The 26,862-nt window shown below is 37.1% G+C and overlaps 2 protein-coding genes across 2 annotated transcripts in view; one reads left to right on the plus strand and one right to left on the minus strand.

The window, feature by feature from the left end:
* LOC306888463 (cortactin-binding protein 2-like) overlaps positions 1–18,741 on the plus strand; it is a 46,230-nt gene extending 27,489 nt beyond the window's left edge. The window contains exons 5-23 of the mRNA XM_079446783.1: positions 2,032–2,238; positions 2,427–2,526; positions 3,446–3,596; positions 4,587–4,814; positions 4,924–5,041; positions 5,144–5,401; positions 7,400–7,495; positions 8,937–9,016; positions 9,441–9,527; positions 12,195–12,294; positions 12,735–12,890; positions 12,979–13,160; positions 13,994–14,172; positions 15,115–15,320; positions 15,509–15,691; positions 15,800–15,851; positions 15,934–16,045; positions 16,586–16,732; positions 17,613–18,741. Of these exons, the coding sequence (XP_079302909.1) occupies positions 2,032–2,238; positions 2,427–2,526; positions 3,446–3,596; positions 4,587–4,814; positions 4,924–5,041; positions 5,144–5,401; positions 7,400–7,495; positions 8,937–9,016; positions 9,441–9,527; positions 12,195–12,294; positions 12,735–12,890; positions 12,979–13,160; positions 13,994–14,172; positions 15,115–15,320; positions 15,509–15,691; positions 15,800–15,851; positions 15,934–16,045; positions 16,586–16,732; positions 17,613–17,867 (2,897 nt within the window). The 3' untranslated portion in view covers positions 17,868–18,741. The remainder of the gene's footprint in view (positions 1–2,031; positions 2,239–2,426; positions 2,527–3,445; positions 3,597–4,586; positions 4,815–4,923; positions 5,042–5,143; positions 5,402–7,399; positions 7,496–8,936; positions 9,017–9,440; positions 9,528–12,194; positions 12,295–12,734; positions 12,891–12,978; positions 13,161–13,993; positions 14,173–15,114; positions 15,321–15,508; positions 15,692–15,799; positions 15,852–15,933; positions 16,046–16,585; positions 16,733–17,612) is intronic.
* A 194-nt stretch (positions 18,742–18,935) lies between these two features.
* LOC306888462 (cystic fibrosis transmembrane conductance regulator-like) lies at positions 18,936–26,823 on the minus strand. Its single transcript, XM_079446782.1, has 10 exons — positions 26,684–26,823; positions 26,104–26,208; positions 25,161–25,266; positions 24,555–24,770; positions 24,306–24,395; positions 23,268–23,431; positions 22,668–22,793; positions 21,796–21,968; positions 21,595–21,700; positions 18,936–19,654 (listed from the first exon to the last, which is right to left on the minus strand). The coding sequence occupies exons 1-8, from the start codon at positions 26,734–26,736 to the stop codon at positions 21,950–21,952; spliced, it is 879 nt and encodes a 292-aa protein (XP_079302908.1). The 5' UTR covers positions 26,737–26,823; the 3' UTR covers positions 18,936–19,654; positions 21,595–21,700; positions 21,796–21,949.
* Positions 26,824–26,862: the final 39 nt, after the last annotated feature.

The following is a 26,862-nucleotide window of genomic DNA, read 5'->3' on the forward strand; positions in this document are numbered from 1 at the left end:
ACCTACAGCATGGTTCTGCCTGTCCTGTGTTCCACCACTAACATGTTTCCCACGTCTTATACTAACCACTCCACCGTGTCCATGCCACCATCTGTTTCTTTGTTTCACCAGCTGTAGAGAAACTTGAAACCTTTGAATGTGGTGTCGTTCTCTGCATTTTTAATGTTGAATGCCATTGTTTCATAGATATTCCTAGATAACTAAACCAATATAATTGTATTTGTCAAGATCTTGTACTTAAATATTCCTAAACATGTCTCTCTGCATTTATTCTCCACAATAGCATGCACTTCTACATCTGAAATATACTGTTGATGTCTTTGTTTGAGAACTGTAAATTCATATCTTAGAGCAGAGTTGTCTAATCCTGCTCCTGGAGGGTCAATGTCCTGCAAAATTTAGCTCCAACACACCTTTCTGGAAATTCGCAGTGATCCTGTAGACCTTGGTTAGCTGGTTCAGGTGTATTTAATTGGGTTTGTAGCTAAACTCTACAGGACAGTGACCCTGAATGAGCAGAAATGGACACCAGTTTTGGAATAAAATGATACCTTCAATAAAGGCCAGCGTAGATTAGCAGGAATGTCCTAGTTGATCTGGCTGGTTAGTGCCAATTTGTTGTTAGTCTACCTGGTGGCTGGTCAAACAGCATGCTCTTTCCTGTAAAGTATTGCTGGTTAAGCTAATTGCAAAGCTTGGTAGAGACACCAGTACATCCTACGCTGGTAACCAACATCAAAAACACAACATATGCTGGTCTTTTCAGCAGGGTAGCTCCAAAAAAGCTTTGACAAAGATGTCAATTAGGTAGAGTTATGTGTTGGTATGTAAGACAAAAGTATAAGACAGCTCCAACTGCAGTTAGATTTTCCCCTTGGAAACTGTCAGAAGCTTTAGAGTTCTCTCACATTTTGAAATACCACCCTGTCTCTGCAGGCCTCTTCATAGCTCTCTGAGAGCACCAGAGAAAGACAATTGTAACGCCAGTGAAAGCAGAGCAAGTATTCCAGCAGTCTTCCTCTTCATTGTCACTAGAGACTAAACCACAGGGTAGCTCTGAGAGATGTCGGTAGCTAGCTGTCATCGCTAAATGCTAAAAATTAGCACTTTTCTCCCTCTCTCTGCAGCCACTCAGCCATGGCAGTTCTCTGAGGCTCCTCTGCTCTTTCTGCCGCCCATTTTAACCCAGAAAAGAGCCAAAAATCTTATGCTTTCCACCGGACTTCAATGAAACAGCCTATCTCTCTCACTTCAACTCCCTCCACTAACCGAGATAAACATAGAGAATCCCTAGAGACAAAGCTATTTACAAACATACCCTAGCATTAGCAATCAAACTAGTTACATCCACTCTCATTTGAATCCTGTTTTCATAGGTACCAATTAGCCAGTAGTGTTCCCTGTGCTTTGTCAAAATTCATCTGTTTCTCTGCTGTAGTTTCCATCTTTCTAACGCTGTCTAATTGACGTGTCTCACACAATCTGCTCCATGATTAGAATGTTTTAGTTTGACTGACACAATTTGTGATGCGTGACTTTGATTAATGTACCATAAACTGCCTGCTGCCTGATTTCATTTATCTGGTTGAGTTTTGTCTTTTATTTGACTCTTTGTTAACCTGATCCAAAAACAGATGAAGTTGACTTTAGCATTTGAAAAAGGATCTGATTACTAGGAGGAGAGAGGGTGTGAATTGTAGATGCACCCTTTGGAATAATACATTTCCAATGTTGTGCCAAAATGTGTACATCGCATAAACATTTACCCTTTGTTTTGACTGAATTTGGCTGACTTCGCCTTTCCTTTAGAACACAAATTTTTGTGTGTTCATCTCTCTAGAGAGTAATTTGGTTACTGAACTACAAAATAGTTGTCTCAGTCAGCACTGCACCAGTGGCAGTGGCCTTAAATTATTTCTGAATGACAAATGGAGTCGTTCTTCTGGGTAATGTTTTGGATCAGAGAACACATTTTGACACAACACAAGCACCCTGCCTCACTAGTTACTGCTGTTGCTTGAACCCTCCCAGGCTGGTGTCCCTCCATAGTCCCCTCGCTAACCTGCGGTGACCCCGTCCCCCTGGATGACGGGCAAACCCTTCTCCTCCAAGCTGCTTCCCAGGGAAATGTCACTTTATTGTCTATGCTGCTTAACCAAGATCCACTATTGGATATTCATCACCATCAACATGAATTAACCTCTGCCTTGATCTCTGCTGCTCTTAATGGACACACAGGTACGTGCTGGACAGATTAGCAGTTCTATGCATGAACTAATTGAAATTTGGTCGCTTTGCTCAAGTTTTGCATAAGACATTATCCAGTGATTGTTTTTCTATTGATTTAGAATTACTTGTGCACACATACAAAGTGAAAATATATATTTATAATATGTAAATAAATAGTTTTAATGTCTATTTTTTAGACTGCTTAAATTTGCTGCTGACTTCAGGGGCATCTGCTGATGCTGTTGATGAAACAGGATTTACGCCGTTACATGCCGCTGCTGAAAATGGTCACCATGGGTGAGTCCTCTCTTCTCATTTCCCTCGCTTTTGTGCCATTTTAATTATTTTATATTGTTTTCAAGAACAGATAGTTTTACGCCTCTTATTGCACTTATTGCATCATATCAGGTGATTTGATCATAAGTTGTCAGGTGAGATAGACTGAGTTTTACAAAAAGCTGTCACTGTTTTTTTTTTCTTCAAGTATACTTGCAAATTTAATCTCTCGTGCATTTTTATGGGATTTTTGGTCCCACTTTCTATTAGGTGGCCTTAACTACTACAATGTACTTACATTGAAATTAATATTTGATGCAATGCATTTATTGTGTACATACATGTTTGTACTTATATTTAAAAAATACCTGCATGTAATTACATTTGTAATTAATTTCTGTAAGTACATTTATAATTACATAGTTGACCCATCCCTTATACCTTAACCCACCCTTAAACCTACCCATACCACCAAACCTGTCTCTAACCTTGGCCATATCCCACTTCAATAGCAGCAAAAGTGTTTTGCAATACAATAAGAACACAGTAAGCACATTTGACTTATTTTTATGTAAGTGCATAATAGTTAAAGCCACCTAATATAAAGTGGACCGGATTTTTGTATGGGACTGTTATTTTAAAGCTGCATGTTACAGGCTTGTATAAAAACCTTTGCTTTAGTGCATTAAATGATTGTCAAGTGAGTAGGTGGTATGCATAAAAAAGGATTAGCATTTAAAATAAAATGTGATGTAGTCATATGCGCTTGTAACTACCTCCGTATGTGGATTGAGTAACCAGATGACAAAACATTTTGGATCTCTTTTGGACATGTATTTAGCGCTGCCAAGTTGTGATTAAATCATGTAAACATGGTCTACACAATTTTGTGTCTCTGATTTTTTTCTCTATGCAAAGATATCTGCTCTCTTATTGGTAGGTGCATGAGAGCTCTTTTGAAATGTGGAGTTGATTTGGAGAGGGAGTGTTCGCAGGGAAGGACCCCTCTGTACCTGGCCTGTGAACAGGGACATGTGGAGTGTGTGAAAGTCTTGCTAGACGCAGGAGCGGACTGTTCACATGTTACGTCTGTGAGTTTTCAGATCCGCACTAACAACAGTGTCACACAAATGTCAATTACATTCTGTGTTCCTGAACACGTTAGGAAATACTGCCCCTCTTTTCATCTCCATGGTTACCTTAACAGTTGAGCGTGGGTATTTCGCTGTCTGTGTGTTGCTAAGAATGTAATTACGGTCCCTATTTTAGAAACACTTAATTATGCCCTAGATGTTTTCTCAGTTTGCTCTAATTTACTGGGCTTAAAATAAAAAAATATATATATATCCTGGGAAATTCTAAATGTCTATATTAAGGTATTTGCTGGTTGGTTCATCTTTTGTGCATTTTTATATTTTTGTCATCTGCTTTATTTCAGTTTCAACTTTTATTGATTTATGCACATTTAAATGCAACTTTGTTGCCCAAAAGTGCTTCACAAAAATTAAGAATGAATAAATCAAAATACAGAAACTTATATACACACACATAACTTACACATAAATAAAACAAACTCTTGTAAGGGGTTCCCAAATCTAATTTTCCCTACTTCAAAAGCCAGACTAAAAAAATAAGTGTGTGTATTGGTAGATTAGTATGTTTGTGGAATTTTAAAAAATGATATAAATAACGATACCGCAAATGAATAAAAAAAAAAATAAAACACACTTTCTATTATAAACAATACTAATTAAGTAAATAATAAAATGTATTTTCATGTTATTTATTATTATATTTATTTATTCCTATAGGATGTATTTTGAATGTCCGGTAGTCCTCAAATAACATTTTAGTCCCGTCTCGTCTTGTTAACGAAGATGTGGCATAAATTTCGTCATAGTTTTTATCATCAGATATTAGTTTTAGCTCGTCATCGTCTCGTCTTAGTCACAGAAAAAAGGTTTGTTGACGAATATTTGAGAAATGAACACTGCTCAATTGTGCAATTATTGTTTTTCCTGAAAAATACCTTTTTTCTACTTCTTTACCCCTTAAACTTAAAAGTGTTTTTTTGTTCACAGGACAACTGCACGGCTCTGCACGCCGCAGTCAGTTCAGGTCATGTGGGCCCTCTGAAGCTCCTGCTACACCACCCATCTCCTGAACCAGACCTGGGTCTCCCTGCATCTCCTTCATACCCCAACCAGGAGCTCCAACACCCTGGCATAACCAAGGCCAGTCAAATTCTCAACTACAGTAACCAGGATGGCTGGACTGCTGCCCATATTGCTGCATCCAGGGGCTACAAGGTGACATGTTTAATGCTGAATACACTGCTTCACACCAAAAAACAAGAGTTAGAGGAGACTGATAAACACCGATGGTTTCTTGCATGCTTATGTATCTCCTGGTTTCCAGAAATGCCTGGAGGTTTTGTGTAACCACAGTCAACAGGACATGGAGAAGAGGGATAAATGCAATCGCACCGTACATGATGTTGCCACAGATGACTGCAAAGACCTACTAGAGAACCTGGGTAAGTATAGTTTGAGCGATGGGGCTTTGTACAAATGTGATAGTTGACTTGATAATTGACCCCTGCCTTACCATTTAACTTTTGATTTCTACCCTACTTTAGACTGGTACATAGTGGTTGTACAGGTGCTCATGAGCTCACCGGAGCGTCTTTGCCCTGTGGATCTCCTAGAGGATGGCTGCACTGTTGGCAAAGTTACAGTTCAGCGCCATACTAGCTGGGAAGAAGTAACAGGAAGCTTGAGTCATCTGCTGACCAGTCACCTCCAGCTAATTTGTGGGAGCTGGGAACTGGAGGAAGCTCGGGGTGGAGCAGATACTTTGGGACTCTCTTCTGACAGCATGGCCTCTGTAGTTATAGGTAAACACATCTACTGTACATCTTACAGTGTAACTAGCTACTTGCCTAGAAATTCAGATTAATTTGTGTCCATTTACCTTGATTCTCTCCATAACTTTAGGTGTTATGTGTTGTGTTTTATTAATAATAATACAAATATCTCATGAAAATTCACCTCAAAACCAAAAGAAAATGTAAATACACTGCTATTTAAAAGTCAGAGGTTAATAAGATTTTTTAATGTTTTTGAAAGAAGTCTCTTATGCTGACATTTATTTGATCAACAATAAAGAAAAATTGTAATATAGTGAAATATTATTACAGTATAAAAAGTTTTCTGTTGTAATATATTTTAAAATGTAATTTATTCCTGAGATGACCGAACTGAATTTTCAGCAGCCATTACTGTGTCATTCATTACTAGTCTTCAGTTTCACATGAGCCTTCAGAAACCATTTGGTGCTCAAAAAAATTTTCTTATTAATGTAGAGGGCAGTTGTGCTAGTTATGTTTGGGATATTCTTTTTTAATAGGATTCCTTGATGAATAGAATTTTCAAAAGAACAGCGTTTATTTAAAATAAAAATTTTATTGTAACAATGTAAAAGAATTTACCGTCACTTTTGATCAATTTAATGCATCCTTGCTGATTAAAATTATTAATTGTTAAGTATTAATTTCTTTAAAAAATCTTACTGATCCCATCTTTTGAATGGTAGTATATATACTTTATATATCCCCCTCTTACATTTAAAAACATCAAATTTTTATTACTGTAATGCAATGAAATATATATATAATTTAAATTGTAAATCACAATTTTAAGTATATATAACTGTAGTAATTTTATATTATTGTCTCCAAACAGAATCATTTACATTCTGGTTTTTCATTAGTTTTTTTTATTTGCTTTATGGTCATTTGCAATATCACAATGCAAAAAGAAATTATATAAATAAATCTTAATGGTCCTAAACAGCTTTTTAATTATTTGAATTTATTTTGACATGAAATGTGACATTTCTTTCACCTTTCACTCACATATTTGAATGTACAGTGCAGAAGCAGCCATGATCGTTTCATGATTTCTTTGAAATGCAACCTGTAGCGTAGAGACACATTTGCAATAGCTATTCTTAGATGATCCCAGCCTCCTGAACAGCTGCAGCGCTTCCTGAATTGCCCTTGGTCACTGTTCAAGTTTTAATTTCCCCACCTCAGCGATTTTATACTGCTGTTGTCATAGATGCAAGAAAAAAGAGACGACCAAAAAGCCCAATATGTTATATATAAATGTCAAATATAACTGTCACTAGTATGATTTGTGGTATAAAACTTCTGAATATAGAACGCAGCACCACACACACATCCACACAAACATGCTATTATCTACTTGTGTAGGCTCTTCAGTAGTTATGCTGACACTGGCTCTAGTGAGCGTGAAGTTAAAATGGCTCTTGTCTTGGGTGTCGTCCAACACCACATTGGGCCAAGTAGGGAAGGACGTGGGATAGGGGCCTAACTGAGCTTGGTTCGACCCGAGGGATGTCATGCAGGGCTGCTGAAAATAAACTAGCCTTCTCCAAGTTCTCACCTATCTCTTTCACACCCCTCTGGCCTTCTCCCTGTCTCTTTTGCACTCTTTCTCTCATCACTTCTTTTTTTGTTTACACTCAACTCCTCTCTTAAGACAAGATGTTTCCAAACACCAAGAGCAGATGTCAAAATGAAGCGATTTGGCCTAGAGAGAGCAACGTGATGACTATCTACTATTCCTGTCACAAAACATGAGGAGACTGACAGACAGGAAAGAGAGAGAGAAGAGGATCTGCAGGATAAAAGCTGATTTATCATGGCTCTCAAGTTTGACATACAGTACCACTGTAGATGAAAACTGCTCCCATGTCAGTTAGGATTACACATCCGTGTCTTTCACCATAGACAGACACATAAATCTAGCTGATGTACCTCTCTTGAATCCTCTTGTTAAACTGTTATCTTTATGCGTGTGTATTTCAGGTGATGCTGTATGGTTGCCAGGGCAGGAGCTGCCTCAGTCTCCATGGGACCTTGTTCGGAAGCACCTGAGTCAACGTATTACCATACACCTTAAAGGTGGGCTTTGCAGCCTCTTCAAACTGAGGCTTGTTTACTTTCAAATAGTTATTTTAAACTGTAATAATATTTAAAAATTGCATAGCTTTTACAACATTTTTAAATGCTTTAATTTTTTGAATGAATATAAAATAAATGCAGCCTTGGTGAGAATAAGATTTTACATTAAAAAAAAATCATACAAAATTCTATTTTTATAAACCCTATTCTTTTTAGTCTACTTGTTTTCTTTTTAATTATTATAAAAAATAATAACACTAGCTCCATCTATTCCCTTCTCTATTTTCATTCATTGATACGTTTAAGAAATGTATTCAGATACATACAGTACTATTCAGTTTTTTAATTCTTGTCACAACACTTATATATTTTATGTTGTTTTCATTTCTGCTATTACCCTCTTTTGTAAGTCACTTTGGATAAAAGCGTCTTCTAAATGTGTTACGAAGAGATGAGGCAGAGAGAGAATCCACTAGCACATACAACTTTAATTGAGAAGATACAAAACACTCAGATAATCCATCAGGCAGGAACCAAGAACATCCAGGGAACAACACAGGAAGCATCAACAACAACCCTCACCACAAGTGAAAACCAAGCTGTTTAAGTACACAGACAAACAAGCTCAACAAGATAACAAGGGGGCGTGGGCAGTTGTCATAGGAACACACAAGGGTAACTATGGGAACAAACAAGCAGACTAAAGAAACAGAAAATACACTCAGAAAGTGAAGTCAGAGACACCGGGCAGAGAACCACTTCAAAATAAGAGTCCACAGCATAACACAGGAGACGGAACAGGGATCGTGACAAAATTATACATTTATTCAATATTCTTTAAAGAATAAAAAGTCAGAACAGCATTTATTTGAAATATGTTTTTTAAACCGTCACATTTGAATAATTGAATGGATCTTTGCTGAATAAAAGTTTTATTTTTTATGAAAAAACTACATTTGAACCATACAACTTGTATATTACAACCTGAAGTGTTAAAAATGTATTCATAGATGTGGAAATTAGCATTAAATTAGATTAATAAAGTATTGGTTATAGTTCCTAATATGTACTGCATTAACTAATATAAAGAGATTGAACCGTATAGTGAAGTATTGCCAGATATTTTGTAAAATGTATCAGACTGTGTAGAAGAGATTCTCTTGGTAAAGGAGAAAGATATACTCTTCTGTGATAGAAAGAATCAGCAGATCTCTTGGGTTTCCACGCTTTAATGAATAGCCACGCTGTGCTCCCCTTCATCACATGACCCTGATGTTTAGCCAGGTCTCATACGATGGCATGTCAAAACAACTCTGTGAAGCCCTTGCTTAAATCCATTTCACGCAGATCTCCTGATCTCCCATGGCCTCTGTGTGCTCTTTGATATACTGTGTATGTTTGATTTATGGCTCATGGCTGCTATGATTTTGCTTTCTGTCAGGCCTGTCAGAGTGCACTCTGGATGAGATGACGTACGACTCCCTGATCCCTCTACAGCTGCTGCAGAACTATGTCCGCCTGGTACGCTGACTCACTCTCTGCAGCAGAGTTTTTAGCATGCCTGAGTTTCTCTGGATGATCTTTAAAAGTTGGATAAAGAGTGCTGAGAGAAACAAGGCCTTATAATACCGTTGGACCAAAACAACATTCTTTGAGCCTCCACCACCAGTTTGGCACCTTGGGGCGACAGATACTATTTGTGTTTTAAAATGTTGTAATAGAAGATACATGCAGTGCAACAAGCAGTAACTTAAGACAGCAAAACACCCTCCAAGACACACTTGAGTAATCAAGCCTGCATAAAGGCATGCATAAATAAAATATTTGGCACGAATGATAAAATGAAGCTGTTCTAAATGAATAATACATGTGCTGTTGTTCATGATATTTAACAGTGTTGATGGTAGTGCATTTTGATGAGCTCTGTGTTTTTGCTTGTGGTCAGGTGGAACAGTACCATAATGTCATCTTCCATGGGCTGGAGGGCAGCTTTCAGGATTACATCGCCAACCAGATCTCTCATTATATCAAGGTAACTATTATCATGTTTTTAACATTTAACACTTGTAGAATATCAGAGACTGAATCAGACAAATTTAAGATGCATCAGAACATTGAAACCTGAGGAGCTGGAATTCAGAGAGGCCCCAAGGAAACAGGACAATAAATTAGATTCTGGCACCACTAGTCTGAACCAAGCAAACTAACCAACTTTTTCACAGAACAGCTTACAACCTTGAGACAAAAGAACACTTATTGATAATTCCAATTCAGGAAGGAGACTGTCCAATTTGGGGCAAATAATCAAGACTGATGGTCAAAGAGATGGCCATCATGTGTTCCACGATTTAATTTATGAGCTTCCTTGGACTGATTTCTCCCCCACATAGAAGACAGACCAAACCAAAATTCCTTTGTCTAAAGGACATGCCTTCATTCTCCATAGAACTATACAAATACTTTCTTTTTCATATGCACATAAAATCATCCTAAAAGGACATTTCTATGCAGAACCCCATATTATGTTTGTAACGCACATATTAGACTATCATGTTTTAATAAAATATTATGTATGTCTTTTTAATCATTATTGAATAGCTGAAGGATTCCTATGCATGTTTGGTATGTATGAGTTTGAAAAATCATGCTTTAAATGTTTCTTCCAATCAATTCTTTGTCAAATGTATCATAGTCTTGTTATAGAAACCATGTTCAAAAGTATACTTTGCAAGGGCCTGTAAAGTTCGGACCTCTGACTGAACAGATAACATGTTGATTTATTGATGGGGTGGAGAAACAAAGCAATCCCCCGAGCAAGGACAGTATCTAATTGGTCAAGACGTCCAGATGGGATGGTCTGAAAGCCGAGTTTAAAAACTCAGGACACATCAAACTCTCTCTTCTTCTTAAAAATGATCTCTTACAACCTCTTGGTCCTCTTCTTCTTAAAAATGCTCTCTTAGTCACTCTCTCTCCTCTTCTTCTCTTTTGCCACCGCGTTTTGACACTGCTCTTTGAGCGTGCTCTGGCCCACGTGCCAGCTGCTACCACAATGAGAAGAAAACCACCTAGTCTCGTTACCTCCTTTTATTTTTATTCTTTTACTTTAGTTTCTTTTCTTTCCGTGGAGTTTCGTGTTCTAATGTAAGTTCGCTTCAAACTTCAACCAGACCAACTCCACATTTTCAGCCAACGTCCCAAGACCTCACTTCAAAGACTATTGAACTTCCAGCCAATCAGCAACTTTGGGGAACACCCTGTCACAAAGGAAACCCCTTAACACAGGCAATGCAAGCAAGTACCTCCAGGTTCTAACTGAATTGGTGTCTTTAATATAAATTTTAGCCTCATTGAGAAACTCAAAGCGAGGGTTAAAGAAGTGATTGATGGTTGTTCAGGTCTATGCAACTGAACATTTCTACAACGTGTGAATGTGTGAATGCTTGTGTTCATGTGTTAGATTAGTTTATATCTTAGGTTTATATAAATGAAATTTATATCTTATTTATATTGAAAAGAGAAGCATCTTGTGTTTTGTGCTCACAAGTTAATGTCTTAATCTGCCAATCTTGTTACTGTGCTATTAAATAGTGTTTTCACTATATTTTGGATTTTAATATCCAGTGCAGAGTTTGTTATACGGCTCGTTCAGTGATCAGCTGGAAAACAGTGATTCTGTTCAAATTCCCTATAAAATCATAAATGATTCCCTTTGAGCTAAATTAAACTATTTGCTTTAAATTACATATTAATATTACATTTTTATTACGTTACACACTGAAGATATGAGGAGGCCTAAATACAATAAAGCTTAAATCCAACAGAGTTTCATACATAAGTACATTGATACATTTATGTATGTATTCAAATACATACAGTACTATTCAGTTTAGAGTCTTTTCAGATCTTTTTTTTGGAAAGAAATTAATATGTTATTATTGATGAAAGGTGACAGTAAGACATTAGTAGTGTTACAAAAAACATTTAAATAAATGTAGTAATTTATTTCTATTTAAATAAATGTTTTTCTTTTGAACTTTGTTCATCACGATTAAAAAAAAAAAAAGCAGCGCAACTAATTTCAATGTTGATACTAATTAAAAAACAAAAATACTTGAGCAAATCAATATTATTGATATTTGAATGATTTCTGGAGGATCATGTGACACTGAAGACTGGAGTAATAGCTGCTGAAAATCCAGTTTTGCCATCACAAGAATAAATTACATTTTTAAACATTTTAAAATAGAAAACCGTTATTTTAAATTGTAGTAATATTTCACAATATTGCTGTTTTTACTGCGTTTTCTATTAAATAAAAGTAGCCTTGGTGAGCATGAGAGATTTCTTTTTAATACAGTAAAAAATCTTACCAATCCCAAACTTTTGAACTGTAGTGTATAAAAAAATCTGCAATCTTATTTCCGTGATGTAAGATATTTGTGATTGAAACTGGTTATTCAGTGAGAAAAATGTAGGTTGGGACAGTGTTTTAAGAAAGTACTGTCCAATTTGATTTCATGTTGAATGTCACAGATTTGAAAAAGTTTTAAGTAAGTTAAACATGCAAAAAATTGCAGTAATGTGCTGCTTTCAAAAGAAGTTTGAATGATTAGTGTGTCTCGTTTGTCTCATGTACTGTGGGTGTCCATCTGTACTAGTCATGATGTTTATGATCATGTTGTGTTTGTGTGTGTAGCACAGACAGGAGGCCCAGGGGATTGGCTGTGATGTCGTCAGGGTGGAGATAGATGAGGGTCTATCAAAAGAGCTCCTGCTGGAGATCTTCATCAACTGTGGTAAGAGCCTCTTCAATCGTGCAGCGCTCTGTCAAGGAGTCACATTTCTCAGGTGATGATGTAGGCAAAGGAGCAGAGGAAGAAGATAGCAGACCCCTAGAAACAAGATCAAAACGTTTTATCCTGTGTTGAATCTGAAATGTTTGGAAATGACTATGAATTATTATTCTCTGACACTGTCTATGATGATTTTTGGCCACTGATGATTTTGCACATATTTGGCCTGTACCTTATAAAAATTAAAAGTAAAAAAGTGAAGCACTTGCTCTAGAAGTGAATTTTTGCCTTTAAATCATCCAAACACTGACTCCATTCACTTTCATTGTAAGTTCATCACTGCAACCTTGATTTTTGTGTTGAACCAAGATTATTCCTTGAATAATTTCACCTTTTAATTTTAGTGGTTTGTCTGGTGTTGATGGAGTTGTGTTGTGTATCAGGGTTCCTGGTGTCTTTGCATGAAGGCAGTGCTGGGCGTTGTGTTGTTGTGGTTCTGGAGGGTCTGCAGAGAGCCCACTCTCTCAGCCACCTCCTGGGAGACCTGTGCGAAGCCCTGGAGAACCGAGGATCTGTCTATTCCATCTCCCTCAACCATGGTGAGACTCGTCCCTACAGATGCAGCAGAGCTGGAACAGTCAGTGTACCAGAAAGAGCGTTTCAGTTCAACTCTTTTCTGATGGGCAGGTCACGATGGGCTTTACTATTTCCGTGAAGGGAGTTTTTTGATTGGCACACTAGCCAAGCCTCGCCTACAGGGTGCTGAGCTACGATTACAGCAGCACTTCCGCTGGGTTCAGCTGCGCTGGGACACCGAGCCCCTCAATGGCATGCTGGGACGTCATCTACGCAGAAAACTCCTCCACAAGGTCAGCCCTGCTCATTCATTATCTAATGAGCTGCGGGGAAGACCACCAGAATAGCCATTCAGCTCTAAATTTAGTCAAGATAGTTTAGTATATTTAGTGTAGTTTAGATCAGAGTATACCATGTGACTGCTGAATCATTCAAATAAGCATTGAGACTGCACAACAAAATCAATTAGATGTTTTTCATTTTCGATATCTAATTGTTAAAGTATAAGTTTTAAATTCTGTTATTTTTGTTCTAATTACAAACAGTGAAGACTGCAACTTTTAAAGGGATAGTTCATCCAAAAATTAATATTCTGTCATTAATTACTCACCGTCATGTCGTTCCAAACCCGTAAGACCTTTGTTCGTCTTCAGAACAAAAATTAAGATATTTTTGATGAAATCCGAGAGCTTTCTGACTCTACATAGACAGCAACGCAACTGCAACATTCAAGGCCCAGAAATGTAGTAAGGACATTGTTAAAACAGTCCCTGTGGCATCAGTGACATTCAAATGTAATTTTATGTAGCTACAAGAATACTTTTTGTGCAAAGAAAACAAAAAGAACAGCTTTATTCAACAATTTATTCTCTTCCAAGGGTCAGAAAGCTGATAACTTCATCATTAATTGAAAAATTAATTTACAAATCGGTCTACTTGTTATTTCTTGCATAAACTCTCATGAAGCCTAAAGTAAATATCTGGATTAAAGGACCACTTTAATGATGATTCTTTGGTGCTTTGCATCTTTTTGATCAGTACATTGTTCAAAATAACTCCTTTGGTGACAAATGAAACAAAATATGAGTTTGCATCCCTTTAATTACGTTTCTCTGTGGCTGCACAGACTCAGGGCCGGTGCTGGACTTCTGATGATCCTGTACACAAATCGCTTTCTTGGGTGTGCTCAGTGTGGCACCAGCTCAACGCCTGCCTGTCACGTCTGGGGACCTCGGAGGCCTTGTTGGGACCCTATATCTTCCTCTCCTGCCCTGTGAATCCAGAACAGACCCAAGCTATTCCCAAGTACGTCAATCAAGGGTTTTCACAATACTGGAATTTCTAACTTCAATACTCGGAACACTATTTGATAACATTTTCAATACCATGGGGAAGAATTGCCTCAGCATTAAGCAAAATAAAATTTGAACAGTATCTAAGTTATGTTTTTGACCATAATCAAATATTTTCTTATCAACTGAAACTTTTGTCTGAGATTCCTCAAGGCCCAGTAGCAAAAAAGTACTACTACTAACTAATATATTATTATTATTTATAGAAATATATTACTATTGTAATACAACTTACTTGTATTTTATAACAAATAGTAAGTAGTTATTTTACTTTGCAGTAATAAAACTACATAACATAATTATGTCTTAATAGCTACACTTACTTAGAGTTAAATCCTCAAGCTTCGGTGAAAATGGGTTTACAAATACTTCTCATTACGAATCTAGTGAAATGCTGTAATCATCTTTCCACGCTGCTGGAGATTATGCTAATGTGAAAATAAAGCATAACTGGCACATGTTGTGATCCAAAATACATTTTAACCTCACAGAACATGCAGAGATGGAGTTTGCTGCATTTACTGTGAACCCAGAAACTCTGATACGCTAAAAACGCAGTATCATGTGCTGCATAACTGTAAATGATTATAGTGAAAGCTCTAAAGCACACAGTGCAAACGACTATATACCTATTTGATTAAAATACAGTGTGGTGTGTGTCAACTCAGTGTTAGCGAGAAGAGAGAGAATGCAGCTGGTACCTTGTATCGATACTGCAGAATATCAGTATTGAAACGGTATGTTTTTGACACTACATGAATCTGAATGAAATTGTAAACTGTATTAAACGGAATTAAACTTTATTTTTTTCTTAAATTATATTGATATTTGTATTATTTCCTATGACAGGCAGTATTTTATTTGTTAATATTGGTCCATGTGTCTTTGTGTTTAGGTGGTTGGTGAGGCTTTGGAACGCAGTGATAGTTCCACGGGTCGAGGATGCTGTTATATCTAGAGTAACAGCCAAGCGCTCTCCCTCCCAACGACGGTCTCCCAACAACAAAGGTCTGAGCCCAGGTCAGAGGGCGGTAGTCAAAGCAGCTCTCAATATCCTGCTGAACAAGGCTGTGCTGCAGAGCTGCCCGCTGCCCAGAACAGGTACAGCACCATCAAAAATGTTGAGGAACACACATTTACACTAATATAACTACAATAGCTTAGCTAATTTTACAAAAAAAAACAGTTGGGCTACTTTTCCAGACAACATTCAAAGAAGCTGTCGGCCATTACATTTTTCAATGTAGTCATTATTGGTACTTACCGACTCTTTTTCTCTTTGTGATTAGAGATTGACAGGTTCTTACCAGAGTTCCAGGGAGGATGTTTTCCTCTTTCCACCATTGGCTCTGCCTACAGGAAAGGTGGCAGAAAAGGACGGGATAGTGGCGCTTGGAGACGAGCCAATACCAGTCCAAGGAAGAAAGGAAGCCCCGCCTCTGGGAGGAGCTCTGGCTGTTCTTTAAGAGAAGGTGAGGTGTAAATGATGGCTTTGATTTTGCAGTATATGCAGTTCTGCTACAGTAACAAGCTACTGTTGATAAAAATTCTCAGAATAATCTGTTCTTTTATTCTTATAGGATCTCTAGCCAATTCAAGCCCTCACTCAATGACAAATGTCAATCATGCAAGGTGGGTTTTTTAAGTGGGCATATGTTTGTACTACCAGCAGATGGCAGTGTTTGTCAATGATTATGTGTGTATGTTCCTGCAGACTCAGCGATGGAGTTGCTGTGGGTCTGTCTCTCTGCTCTGATGATGAGACGGATCTCATCAGAGAACTCCAGACCATGTGCTCTAGCAAATCTGAGCCAGACATAAGCAAGGTAATAGACATTAATGCTCACAGATCCTGCTGTTCAAAAGCTTGGCGTTGGGAAAATAGTTTTTAAGAACTCTCTTACTGTATGCTCACTACAGTGGAATTTAAATAAAAAATACAGTAAATGCAGTAATATTGTGAAACATTTTTACAGTTTAAAATAACTGCTTTTTATTTTAATATATTTTGAAATGTAATTTATTCCTGTGGTGGCAAAGCTGAATTTTTAGAAGCCATTAATCCAGTCTTCAGTGTCACATGATCCTTCAGAAATTATCATAATGCTGAATAACTGCTCAAGAAATATTTTTGCATTATTATTGTATTTGTTACTTTTACATACACATTAAAAAGCAGTGGTTTAATCCTCTAGTCTCAGATTTAGTCGGTGCAAATTAAAAAACAACAACAATAAAAAACCAGCGTGTGCTTCTCTTAGAGACTTTCTGTTCAGGCTACACAAACAGTCTGGCACAGTTTAGCACATGGCCTTGTAGATTCTAGGAATTGACGAGCTGTTCATTTCCTCTTTTACCTGGTACAGATTGCTCTTTTTAAAGAGGACTTCATCATGCTTCCAGACTCGATTCCGCCCACTCCTCAAGGGAGTGATGCAGAGGTCACGCAGCCCCAAACATGCCCTGTTACAACAGAGAGTGCTGTGGATATGACCCATCTTCCACCACAGAAGGCAAGTTTTTGATAAAACACCATGGCTCTGTTCCAAAGCCTACTGACTGAGCCACCTACATAAGTAGCTGCCTTCTAAGGCAATATCCTAACTGTCATGGAGCCACATCAATAAACGATTTGAAATGCTCTACATACAGTGCACAAATAGAGAGCCAACACAACATAAACATTTTCTAGGGAATCAACTTATAAGCTATGAAAGACAGACCCACTGTGAACTACAAGGTTTTTAATAAATGGTTTATGCTTTTGTTGAAGCCATCGACCCACAGTATTTCAACTTATTTTTTGAATAATCACATTTAAAAGCAGAATTCCTGGTGGAAAGGTACATTACCCATAATTCTGCAAAGAAATCTCCAACAATCAGAGAATTGAAACAAGCAGATCATGCCAAAAATACTAAATATGCCTATATATATTTATATATTGCAGCTTTGCCTTTTTGTCCAGTTTTCAAATACTTTTTTGTTTCAAATCAAAGTTGATACTGCTGTGATTCACTTCTTTGCTGGTTGGTTTGGTTCATGGCTTATAACTCTTTAATGAAGAGTTTTTTAAATCGGTACCGCTGAAAAGTGGGCAGGCACTTTTGCACAATTGCTTCCGATGGAGTTTGACATTAGTATGTTGCAACGCTAACAGCATGATGTTATAATAAACAAAAATATGTAGTGCATCTTTTTAGTAATAACACACTTTATATCTGCAATATTGAATGAAATATGGTAATGACATTTTTCTCTCACCTCATCCACTTAAAATGTAGGTCGCTTGCTAGTTTTTGAAGCAATGCACACGTGTAAAGTGCATTCTCAACTTTCTTGTTAAAAATGTTTTTTTGGGGGGGGGTTTTATATTTTTTTTTCTTTGAAAAGATTGACTGTGGTCACACTTCTCCTCGGCGAGCAACAAGGCCCAGATCGCATCTGCCCGTCCCCAGCAGCAGAGGGGTTCAGCAGGTGAACACCACCAGCAGCAGTTCCCTTCAGAGTCACAGCAGCAACCCTAGCAGAGCCTCCACGAGCAGCAGAGCAAGGCAGCCCCCATCCCATTACAACAGAAACAACTTCCCACAAGACGACGTCTGGTTCCTGGACCCCAACTGTAATGAAAACTACAGTAACAGTTGATAGACACCTCCCACTGCCCTCCCTTTGCCCTCCGTCTGTCATGTTGTGAAGTTTGGTTACTGGCAGCATTTTAGTATTTGTACATGTTGTCCATACTTGTTACACTATATTACATTGTGTAATTTGGGACCATAGTTTTAATATATTCAACTGTTTAAGTAAAGAACTAGCAATTAACTAGCAAAAGAAAGACTGCTTGAACACTTTACAATTTGCCTTTTAGGTCAAATGTTTTGGATCAAAGTAAGAGCTGGTAGTCTTTTTGCTCTTTAGTATTTTCAATCAATCGTGTTTTAGGTTTAAACAAGTGAAAGGTGAGTTTTAAAAACTGTCGAAAATCAGGGTTTTACCAAATATGTGTAAATAAGAACTGGGAACTTAAATGTTGTATAGATTAGTGTGTGTGTGCGCGTGTGTGATATTGCGCTTGTACATTGGAGGAATTTTGAAGGGAAAATGAGAACTGTATATATTGTTTGTAATATTAAATTTTGGTTCATATTTTTTCACTTGTTTCCAAACGAACTGAATGTGGCAATAAGTACCGCCATCATGAACACAGGATATTTTGTTTTTGTCCGTTAAGCCATAATTAGTATTTTCAATTACTCTCATGAGTGACTGGCTTGAACTTTGACTTTGTGAAACCCAACTATGAAATCGGAAGCGGGGCGCATTAACTTTTCGTTTGTCTTCTATATTAAACATTTAGGATAAACAAGTATTATTTTAAAGTCAGTATTGTTCATATGTACAGAAGAGATTATAGTCGACCTCTGATGTTTAAATGTATTATAGTTGTCGGATGAGGTTCAGAGAAATTGTCCTGTTTCCTCCAAGCACAACAATTAAAAATGCACTATCCTAGACATCACCTCAGCGCTTGGGTTTTCTTTCTCCACACAGCTAATGCTAACACTGTGTTTGTTTGAAACCGAATCATTCAGCTTGAATCGTTTATCACCACAGCTATGTTTTTGTGTCCTCCTCTGAAGCTTCCCACTATAACACAAGATAAGAGTGGAATGAGGTCATTCCTGGTGACCACACAGAAAAAAACAAGAGAAGCACGGTCTTGAAAAATATATTTGTTTCACAGAAAAGTCTTTTATATATATTTACATTTTAAAAATAATCATTGGTTTTGTTTGTGCCTTTCCTAATTCCGTGATATGTCCAAAGAAATGAGAAATTGTTTTGCCATTTACGTGATTCATATGATCCCATTTTGCTGCACTTTCAAAGGATGCCAGACGTTGGTCACAGGTTAACTTAATAAATTAAATGTTCAGAGAACATCATTTCATTTGATCAAATAAAAAAGAACGGAGATAAAACATAAGTTACATTATACAATTTTTAAATTATTCAATTATAATTATTCAATTATTCCTGGCCTCACTGTGTGTCCCATTGTGAGAGGATATTGAGAACCTCTTGTGTCATTAAGGAAAAATACATATCTTTTTCATAATAAATGTCAAATGTTCACTTGATAGGTCATCCGATATTATGTACCATTTGGAGACCATTGTAAGCTTGATTGTTTCTGTATGAATTCCAGTTTGAGACGCTCAGAGACGAGTGTCTTGGATATTGTCCTCTGCCTCCTCCTGCAGTGTCTGTGTAACAGAGCTGAGTTTGGATTGAGGCGTGCGCATGCTGGAGTTCCGGCGAGGGAAGAGTTTGAGGCGCTCCGCTGGGCTTATGGCCTGCTTTAGGTGACTGGTCTCATTCAGCAGCTTCTGAATGGAATCGTAGGTCTCCACCTGACCTTTGTCCATCATCTGCAACAGACATCAGAGGAAACAAACTTTTTAAAATATATATTTAGCTCCGCTAAAGCTATTTTTTGAAAGAAGTCTCTTATGCTCACCAAGGTTGCATTTATTTGATCAAAATATAGTAAAAATTGTAAAATATTTGTTCCTGTAATTGCAATTGTAATTGTATTTCCTGGGGCCTCATTTATAAAGTGTGCGTACGCTCACGTTGCTTAAATCCACGCCAAAGCTCATTTGTAAAAACTGCTTTTGACATGGAAAAATGCATATGTACTTTTTCTTGTCGGAGTACTGCAGGTTTTTGAAAATGTAAGCCGTTCTCGCAGCTCGCTGTTCTAAATTAAAGGATTTGGACGATGACTGGTGATCTTCAATATGTTAATGACATTTATTAGGAGTCGTTTACAAGGCAGAGAGCCAATACCATTCAGTTGCGTGCAAGTTCAAGATCATTTGCGATTCATAGCTTTCACATCTGACAGAGGTGTGCGTGTGTTTTCTGTGCATACGTTCAGTCGCACATATTTCACAAACCGCTATATTTCAGCCATTTTAAAAGCGGCCACCTGCTGGCAGAGAATGAATTTGTATTTTCAGCAAGCCCTTCTGCTCGTTTTGTTCAGACCAATGAAAATCATCCCATTTTAATGCTGCAAACTTGCAGAGTTGTAAATGGGAACTGGTGGATCGACACAAAGATAATGCATTATAAAAATGTAAATAATAAAAAGATAGTAAAATATATTTGTTATTTAATTAATATAATAATTGATTGATAATAATTATTTAAATTAATATAATTTATACTTTTGAGTCCATTGTCTTTAAAAAAAATAAAAGGCTGAAATGTCAAGTCAAGTCAAGTCACCTTTACTTATATAGCGCTTTTTACAATGCAAATCGTGTCAAAGCACTGCACAATCTCAAAAAAGGAAAATAATGTGTCAAGTTTAAATAGTGTCTTTGCAATCAGGTCGACGATATCGCTGGAAATGAAGCGTCCCCAACTAAGCAAGCCAGAGGCGACATGTGAAGTTGATCATTTTATAAAACGTTTTGTTTTTGTGAAAACCTGTCTCTGAAGTGTAAATCATGCTTTTTACAGTCATTTTATTTTTATTTGTACAGGTCTTAAAAAATCATTACATTTCAGCTTAAATATCCTGTAGAGACCCTGGTCTGGCAAAACCATCAGTTCATGTTTTAGGTATATAAATGCTTTTGAGGAGGGTTCATTACTCGACCTCAAGCAATTGTAGTTGAAGACCCCTGCTTTAGTGTCACATTCAGAAATCATTCTAATACGCTGATTTGGTGCTCAAAAACATTTTTTATTATTATCAATATTGAAAACAGTTGTGCTGCTTAGTATATTTGTGTAAACCGTGATACTTTTGTTATTAGGATTCTGTGATGAATATAAAGTTCAAAAGAGCAGCATTTAATTGAATTTATTTTGTAACAGTTTTGTCTTTACTGTCAATTTTGATCAATTCAATGCATCTTTGCTGAATAAAAGTATTAATTTGATTTATTTTGTACATCGTACTCACCCCCAAACTTTTAAACGGTAATGTATGTTTGCCTTTTTTGAATACCACACAGAAACGTAGTAAGGACACTGTTAAAATAGTCCTAAAGCTATGAGAATACTTTTTGTGCACAAAGAAAACAAAAATAACAACTATTCAACTATTTATTTTCTTTCATGTCAGTCTTCATCACCCGTTCACAAGAGTACCACAACGCATGTGTTGCTGTCTATACAGGGTCAGAAAGCTATCAGATTACATCAAAAATATCTTCATTTGTTTTCTCAAGATGAAGGTCTTACAGGTTTGGAACAACATGATAGTGAGTAATTAATGACAGAATTTAAATGTTTGGGTGAACTATCACTTTAATTTGGTGTTGATGGAAGAGAGGTAGTGAAAGAGCCTTACCAAGAAAGACTGGCACTCGAGCAGCGGTTCCACTTTGTGTTCAGACAGTAATATAGTGCATGTGGAGAAAGACTGTCGTAATGTCTTCTTTAACACCTTTATTGTTCTGAAACCAAAGACAAAGCACAGCTACCATTATTTACTGTGACGTAAATTCATTGTACTTGGGCAAAACAGCCAGTGGTGCTGGCTGGGACTCACATTGGATCGAGGTGGGCACTAGGCTCATCCAGGAGGAGGATGCGGGCTCTGCTGAGGATGGAGCGAGCCAGGCATATGAGCTGTTTGTGGCCATTACTTAGTACATAACCTCCGTATTCCAGCTGGAAGTCCAGTTTATCTGGAAACTGCTCAATCACTGTCTTGAGACCGACCTTCACACATGAACACAGAAATAACTGTAACTTAAGCAAATACTTTCAGCAAATTGTCTATGCAAAATTATTCTTTCTTTTATGCCAAAAATCATTATGATATTAAGTAAAGATCATGTTCCATGAAGATATTTTGTAAATTTCCTACTGTAAATATATCGAAACTTAATATTTGATTAGTAATATGCATTGCTAAGAACTTCATTTGGACAACTTTAAAGGCGATTTTCTCAATATTTAGATTTTTTTGCACCCTCAGATTCCAGATTTTCAAATAGTTGTATCTTGGCCAAATATTGTCCTATCATAACCATACATTAATGGAAAGCTTATTTATTCAGCTTTCAGATGATGTAGAAATCTCAATTTTGAAAAATTGACACTTAAGACTGGTTTTATGTTTCAGGCTCACATATGTACTGTATATATTTATATATTGAGAAAATCGCCTTTAAAGTTGTCCAAATGAAGTTCTATATATTTTTATAAATATATATTTATATACACACACGCGCACACACACACTACTGTTCAAAGGTTAGGGGTCAATTAATCTAATGCATTAAACTGATGAAAAGTGTTTCCTTTTTTGTTTTATTATTATTGTTCAAATAAATCCTATTCACAGAGTAAAAGCAAAAAACATAGTTTGACTTGTTTTTAACAAGTGAACATTCTACAAAACTGTTTGGGTCTTACTGTCTGATGTTCTTGATGAGGGTCTCCATTATCTCCTCCCACCCATAGGCCTTCACCGAATGCAGGTTCTCCATGATCTCTGAGGTCAGAGCCAACCGTTTGTTAGTCAGTAGCACCTTTTGTGCTCTAAAGAAAAGCAGAAAAAGGCAAAAAAAATTAATGATGTGTCTGTTCCTAGAGAACTTTACATCCTGTACATAATAAACTTCAATGTGGGTGTTTAATACATCTGACTAATGTCTATGATGGCATCTCATGAGTGAAGGCACTGAATACAGACAATATACATTCCAAACTAGAGTTTGTGTGTGTGGCAATCTGTCTCAGTAGCGTTTCTGACCAACATTGTTTACATTTCTTAAAGGCACAAGGCTAACCAGCCTCCTGATTACAGGAGCAGAAGTGAACTACCTGTCCAAACTCTTCAAAGCCTTTAACCAGCATGAATCACAGCTGGAATTTGTGTTTCTGTGGGAGCATAGTTTTGGAGATATCTCTAAAACAAAGCTGTGCCAGTTTGAGTCTGACAATGGGAATATCTTTGGGCAAGATTCACTTTTTGGTGTTAGAATGTAGGCTAACAGCAAATTTGAGACTTACTTGTAAGGACCCATTTTATGTGAGAGAAAGGCCTGAAAGACACCCAGCAAAGAGATAGCAGCAAGTGCACCGAAGCTATTGACATCAATGAGTTCCCAGCTAAGCCCTGTACACAGGATGCAATGCAATGGTGATATCCATACAAAATGGGCCATACCCAGACTCTATACCAAAAAAAGAAGAAATACAAAATGCATTGTATTAAATTTGAGTAATTAATTAAAAATGAAAGCTGTATTTATTTATATTTTAATTTATTTATGTCAAAGGCTGACACCTAGGAGCTTCTGCACATTTTCAGTGGTACAAAACAAACAAACAAAGGTGCTAATTGCTTCAGACCACTTACAGAGTGTATCAATATTCAGCACATTGGCTCTACCTTCTTAGGACGTTCCACAGTTCAGCTACGCTCCCCACTGAAGCATTATGCTAAATTTAATGCTCAGCCAACATGTTAGCAGCAGTATATTCATTTCTAATGGTCAGCCTCTTTAGAAATTGGTCATATACACACTAAAAGTTTGGTGTGAGTCTGATTTAGTTTTTGAAAGAAATAAACACAGTAGAGACTTTTACATTCTTATATTAGAATGATTTCTAAAGGATCATGTCACACTAATTAATGTGAGACTGGAGTAATGGCTGCAGAAAATTCAGCTTTGCCATTAAAGGAATAAATTACATTTTTAAATATTTTCAGATAGAAAACTGTTATTTTAAATTGTTATAATATTTCATAATATTACTGTTTTTACTGGATTATTGAATACATCAAATAAATGCAACCTTGAAGAACATTTAAAAGAGTTCTTTCATTAAAAAATCTTGCCAACCAAAACTTTTGAATGGTAGTATGTATGCATTAAAAAAAAAAAAAAAAAGTCTGTAAAATTATGGTCCAATGTCTTGGAATTTTTTCACAGGTGTTTTTTTTTTTTGCATTCTGTTGGGTTTTAGGGTTAAAGACAAAAAACAGAGTATCACAGGTGACATACCATCCGGCAAACATACGTAATTTGCTCTTCTCATACTTGCCTGATCAAACTTGCCCAGGTTGGCTGACATCAGACTGACGAGTTGACCTGTGCTGATCTTGTCCAAAACTCGGCTAGAAAGTTTCAAGGTCTAAGGGTCAAGATTAGGAGAAATTCATACATTTAATATACTGTTATTTTAATATACTGTCATTTTATTGTATATTTTGTGCTAGTATAGATGACTCAAAGTTTGAGGATAATGGTGTCAGGGACAGATGATAGTAGACAGAGAAAACTAGACACAAACCTTTTTATAGATTATGCTAAACAGTGCGATCCTAATCTGCATGCCCAGGCGGTGCAGCCCAAACATGGCTGGCTGGAGCAGGAGAAAGCGGGCAGTGAATAGCAAGCCAAGACCAAAGGCAAGAAAGTAACCATTGACTCGCTCCGGTTCATGGACTGGGTCAAATGACGCAATTATCCGCCCTAAAAGCTGCGGCTGCACTGTTTTTGTGGCCTCCTGAAAAACAGTAACAGAAGTGGCATCTTCATTTTAAAATTTACAAACTTAGAATTACAATTTACAGAAAAACATCAATATAAATTGATGTCCAAAGTATGTACATAACAAAAAATGAATCAAGTGAGAAGTGGAAGAAAAATCTAGTGAAAGGTCAGAAGCTGTAAGTTCTTCACTGGGAAAGTCACACTGCACTGTTACCTGCAGTACACAGCTAGGAATCACACAACTTCATACCAATGAGCCAATGTTATCCACCCAGGTGCCAACAAATTAGCAAATATACACTTCATGCGTTCGGACTCTCTTGTACTAAGCTGTTGTATTTAGAGATCAACACTCCAATCGAAGAACAAAAAGAGACTGCACAGAAACTATCTGGACACTTACGCCTAGGAGGAAGCCAAATAACAGAAAAGGCCGTATGAAGCATCGTGCCAGTGCTCGTAGTAGACTGGGCTTTTTCTTTCCAGATGCAACTTCTCTGTCCCATTCTCTGTTTAGGGAAAGAGAGAAAACTGAATGGAACAGTTAAACAGCATCCACCCACCCACAATAAAACGGGTATGGTCCACATTGTTTGGTGCACTCCTATATAACCAAGGTGATTTAGCGAACTAATTAAACAGAGCAAAGAGACCTTGACAAGCTTGGGGAAATGGCAGAGACTGCTCCAACCTGTTAATTGAATAAAAAGTTCAAATTCCCAGTAGTACAGCACATTAGAGGAATAACAGAAATGCTCATCATCTATCACTCACCAGGGGCCTGGCACTTTAAAAGGTTGCATTTGATGCCCATTAGCAGGGCACTGGCATGGATGTATCGTGGTTTATGTGAGACATGGCATGGGAGGAACTTTACTGGAATGGGCAGGGTGACATTTAAGGGGGTTGCCTACATTTTATTCTTCTTTTGTCAAAAAAACATCACACAAACACCTAAAGGTGTGATATTTGGCTCTGGTGAGTAACAGCAGCTTTGAGGACACTGAAAGTCACAATAGAAACCAAGACTGTGAGTCACTTCACTGTGTAAATTTGCTCACTTTACAAAACAATTTGAGTCAAAGTTCTTTCATTCCAGTTCGAGTTACTGAATGGAGGAGACATGAGGAAATATACTCAACAAAATACAGAGGAAATATGAAATTGTCCTTAATGCTCATGCAAATTAACCTGAATGTAATTGGAAACGCAATAAACACGTTTTATTCAACAGAACGATGGGGTATTTTCTATATAAAGCTATATGAATAAATCAATTTTAAATAGCATTTATAAATCACAAATTAAATAATGTGTCAGGAAAAGGTGAGAAGGCAAATACTAACTTCTCCAAACGCTCTGCAAGAATGTCTGCTGCATCTTGAGCTTGATAAACATCAGATGGCCTCAGTTTCTCCTTGAAACCCTTGCTCATTACAGGGTTTGTCCACCTGTAAACAGTCAGAACAAACGTTGATTTCTTTTAATTAAAGTGAACTTTAGTTATTTTTTAAGGAGAAGTAGCCTATGTGTAGTTGTTGTATGCACATTTCTCTGGAGTCAGGACCGGTGTGCGAATTATTCAAATAACTTAATTGATTTGATGTTGTTCTCGTACAAACATTTTGTTTTAGTGCCCTTAAAGTCACTTCTAACAAAACATTTGTGATTTTTACGATAATTATGTTATGTAGGTTCTAAATAGCTGAAGGCAAAAGTACGAACGGCGCACTGTTGCTATGGTTACCACCTCAGTCGAACCCATCTAATTAAACTTTAGAACTTTGGAGGTTGTTCGAAAACACTGTTAAAAAGTGTTACGGTATTTAAACACACACGTGTCCTATAAAGCACAGCATTTTGTTGTTAGTATAAACGTGGACACACAAAACATCTAAAACATTTCATTTTTTAGTTGCATCTTACCAGAAGAAGTATTTTGAGAGGCAGCTGGCATCCTCCACAGGTGATCTCTGCATCCTAAAAGTACCCCAGGGGTGACACCGCTTACATCGGGTGTCAGCTTAACGCCTCTCCGCTGAATGGAGATCTCTGGCGCTGTCCTCCACCGCGCGCACGGTTCAGCACTGGGATCGTCGATATTC

The sequence above is a fragment of the Barbus barbus genome, assembly GCF_936440315.1.
Source record: "Barbus barbus genome assembly, chromosome: 22".
Lineage (NCBI taxonomy): Eukaryota > Metazoa > Chordata > Actinopteri > Cypriniformes > Cyprinidae > Barbus > Barbus barbus.

Bases quoted from the DNA above. Each gene is read 5' to 3' on its own strand.
- LOC306888462 (XM_079446782.1), bottom strand. From the start codon at position 26,736: ATGCAGAGATCACCTGTGGAGGATGCCAGCTGCCTCTCAAAATACTTC. The intron at 26,209-26,683 runs GTAAGATGCAAC...GACTGTTTACAG, and splicing joins CTCTCAAAATACTTCTTCTG to GTGGACAAACCCTGTAATGA. The intron at 24,771-25,160 runs GTAAGTGTCCAG...ACTGTTTTTCAG, and splicing joins TATTTGGCTTCCTCCTAGGC to GAGGCCACAAAAACAGTGCA.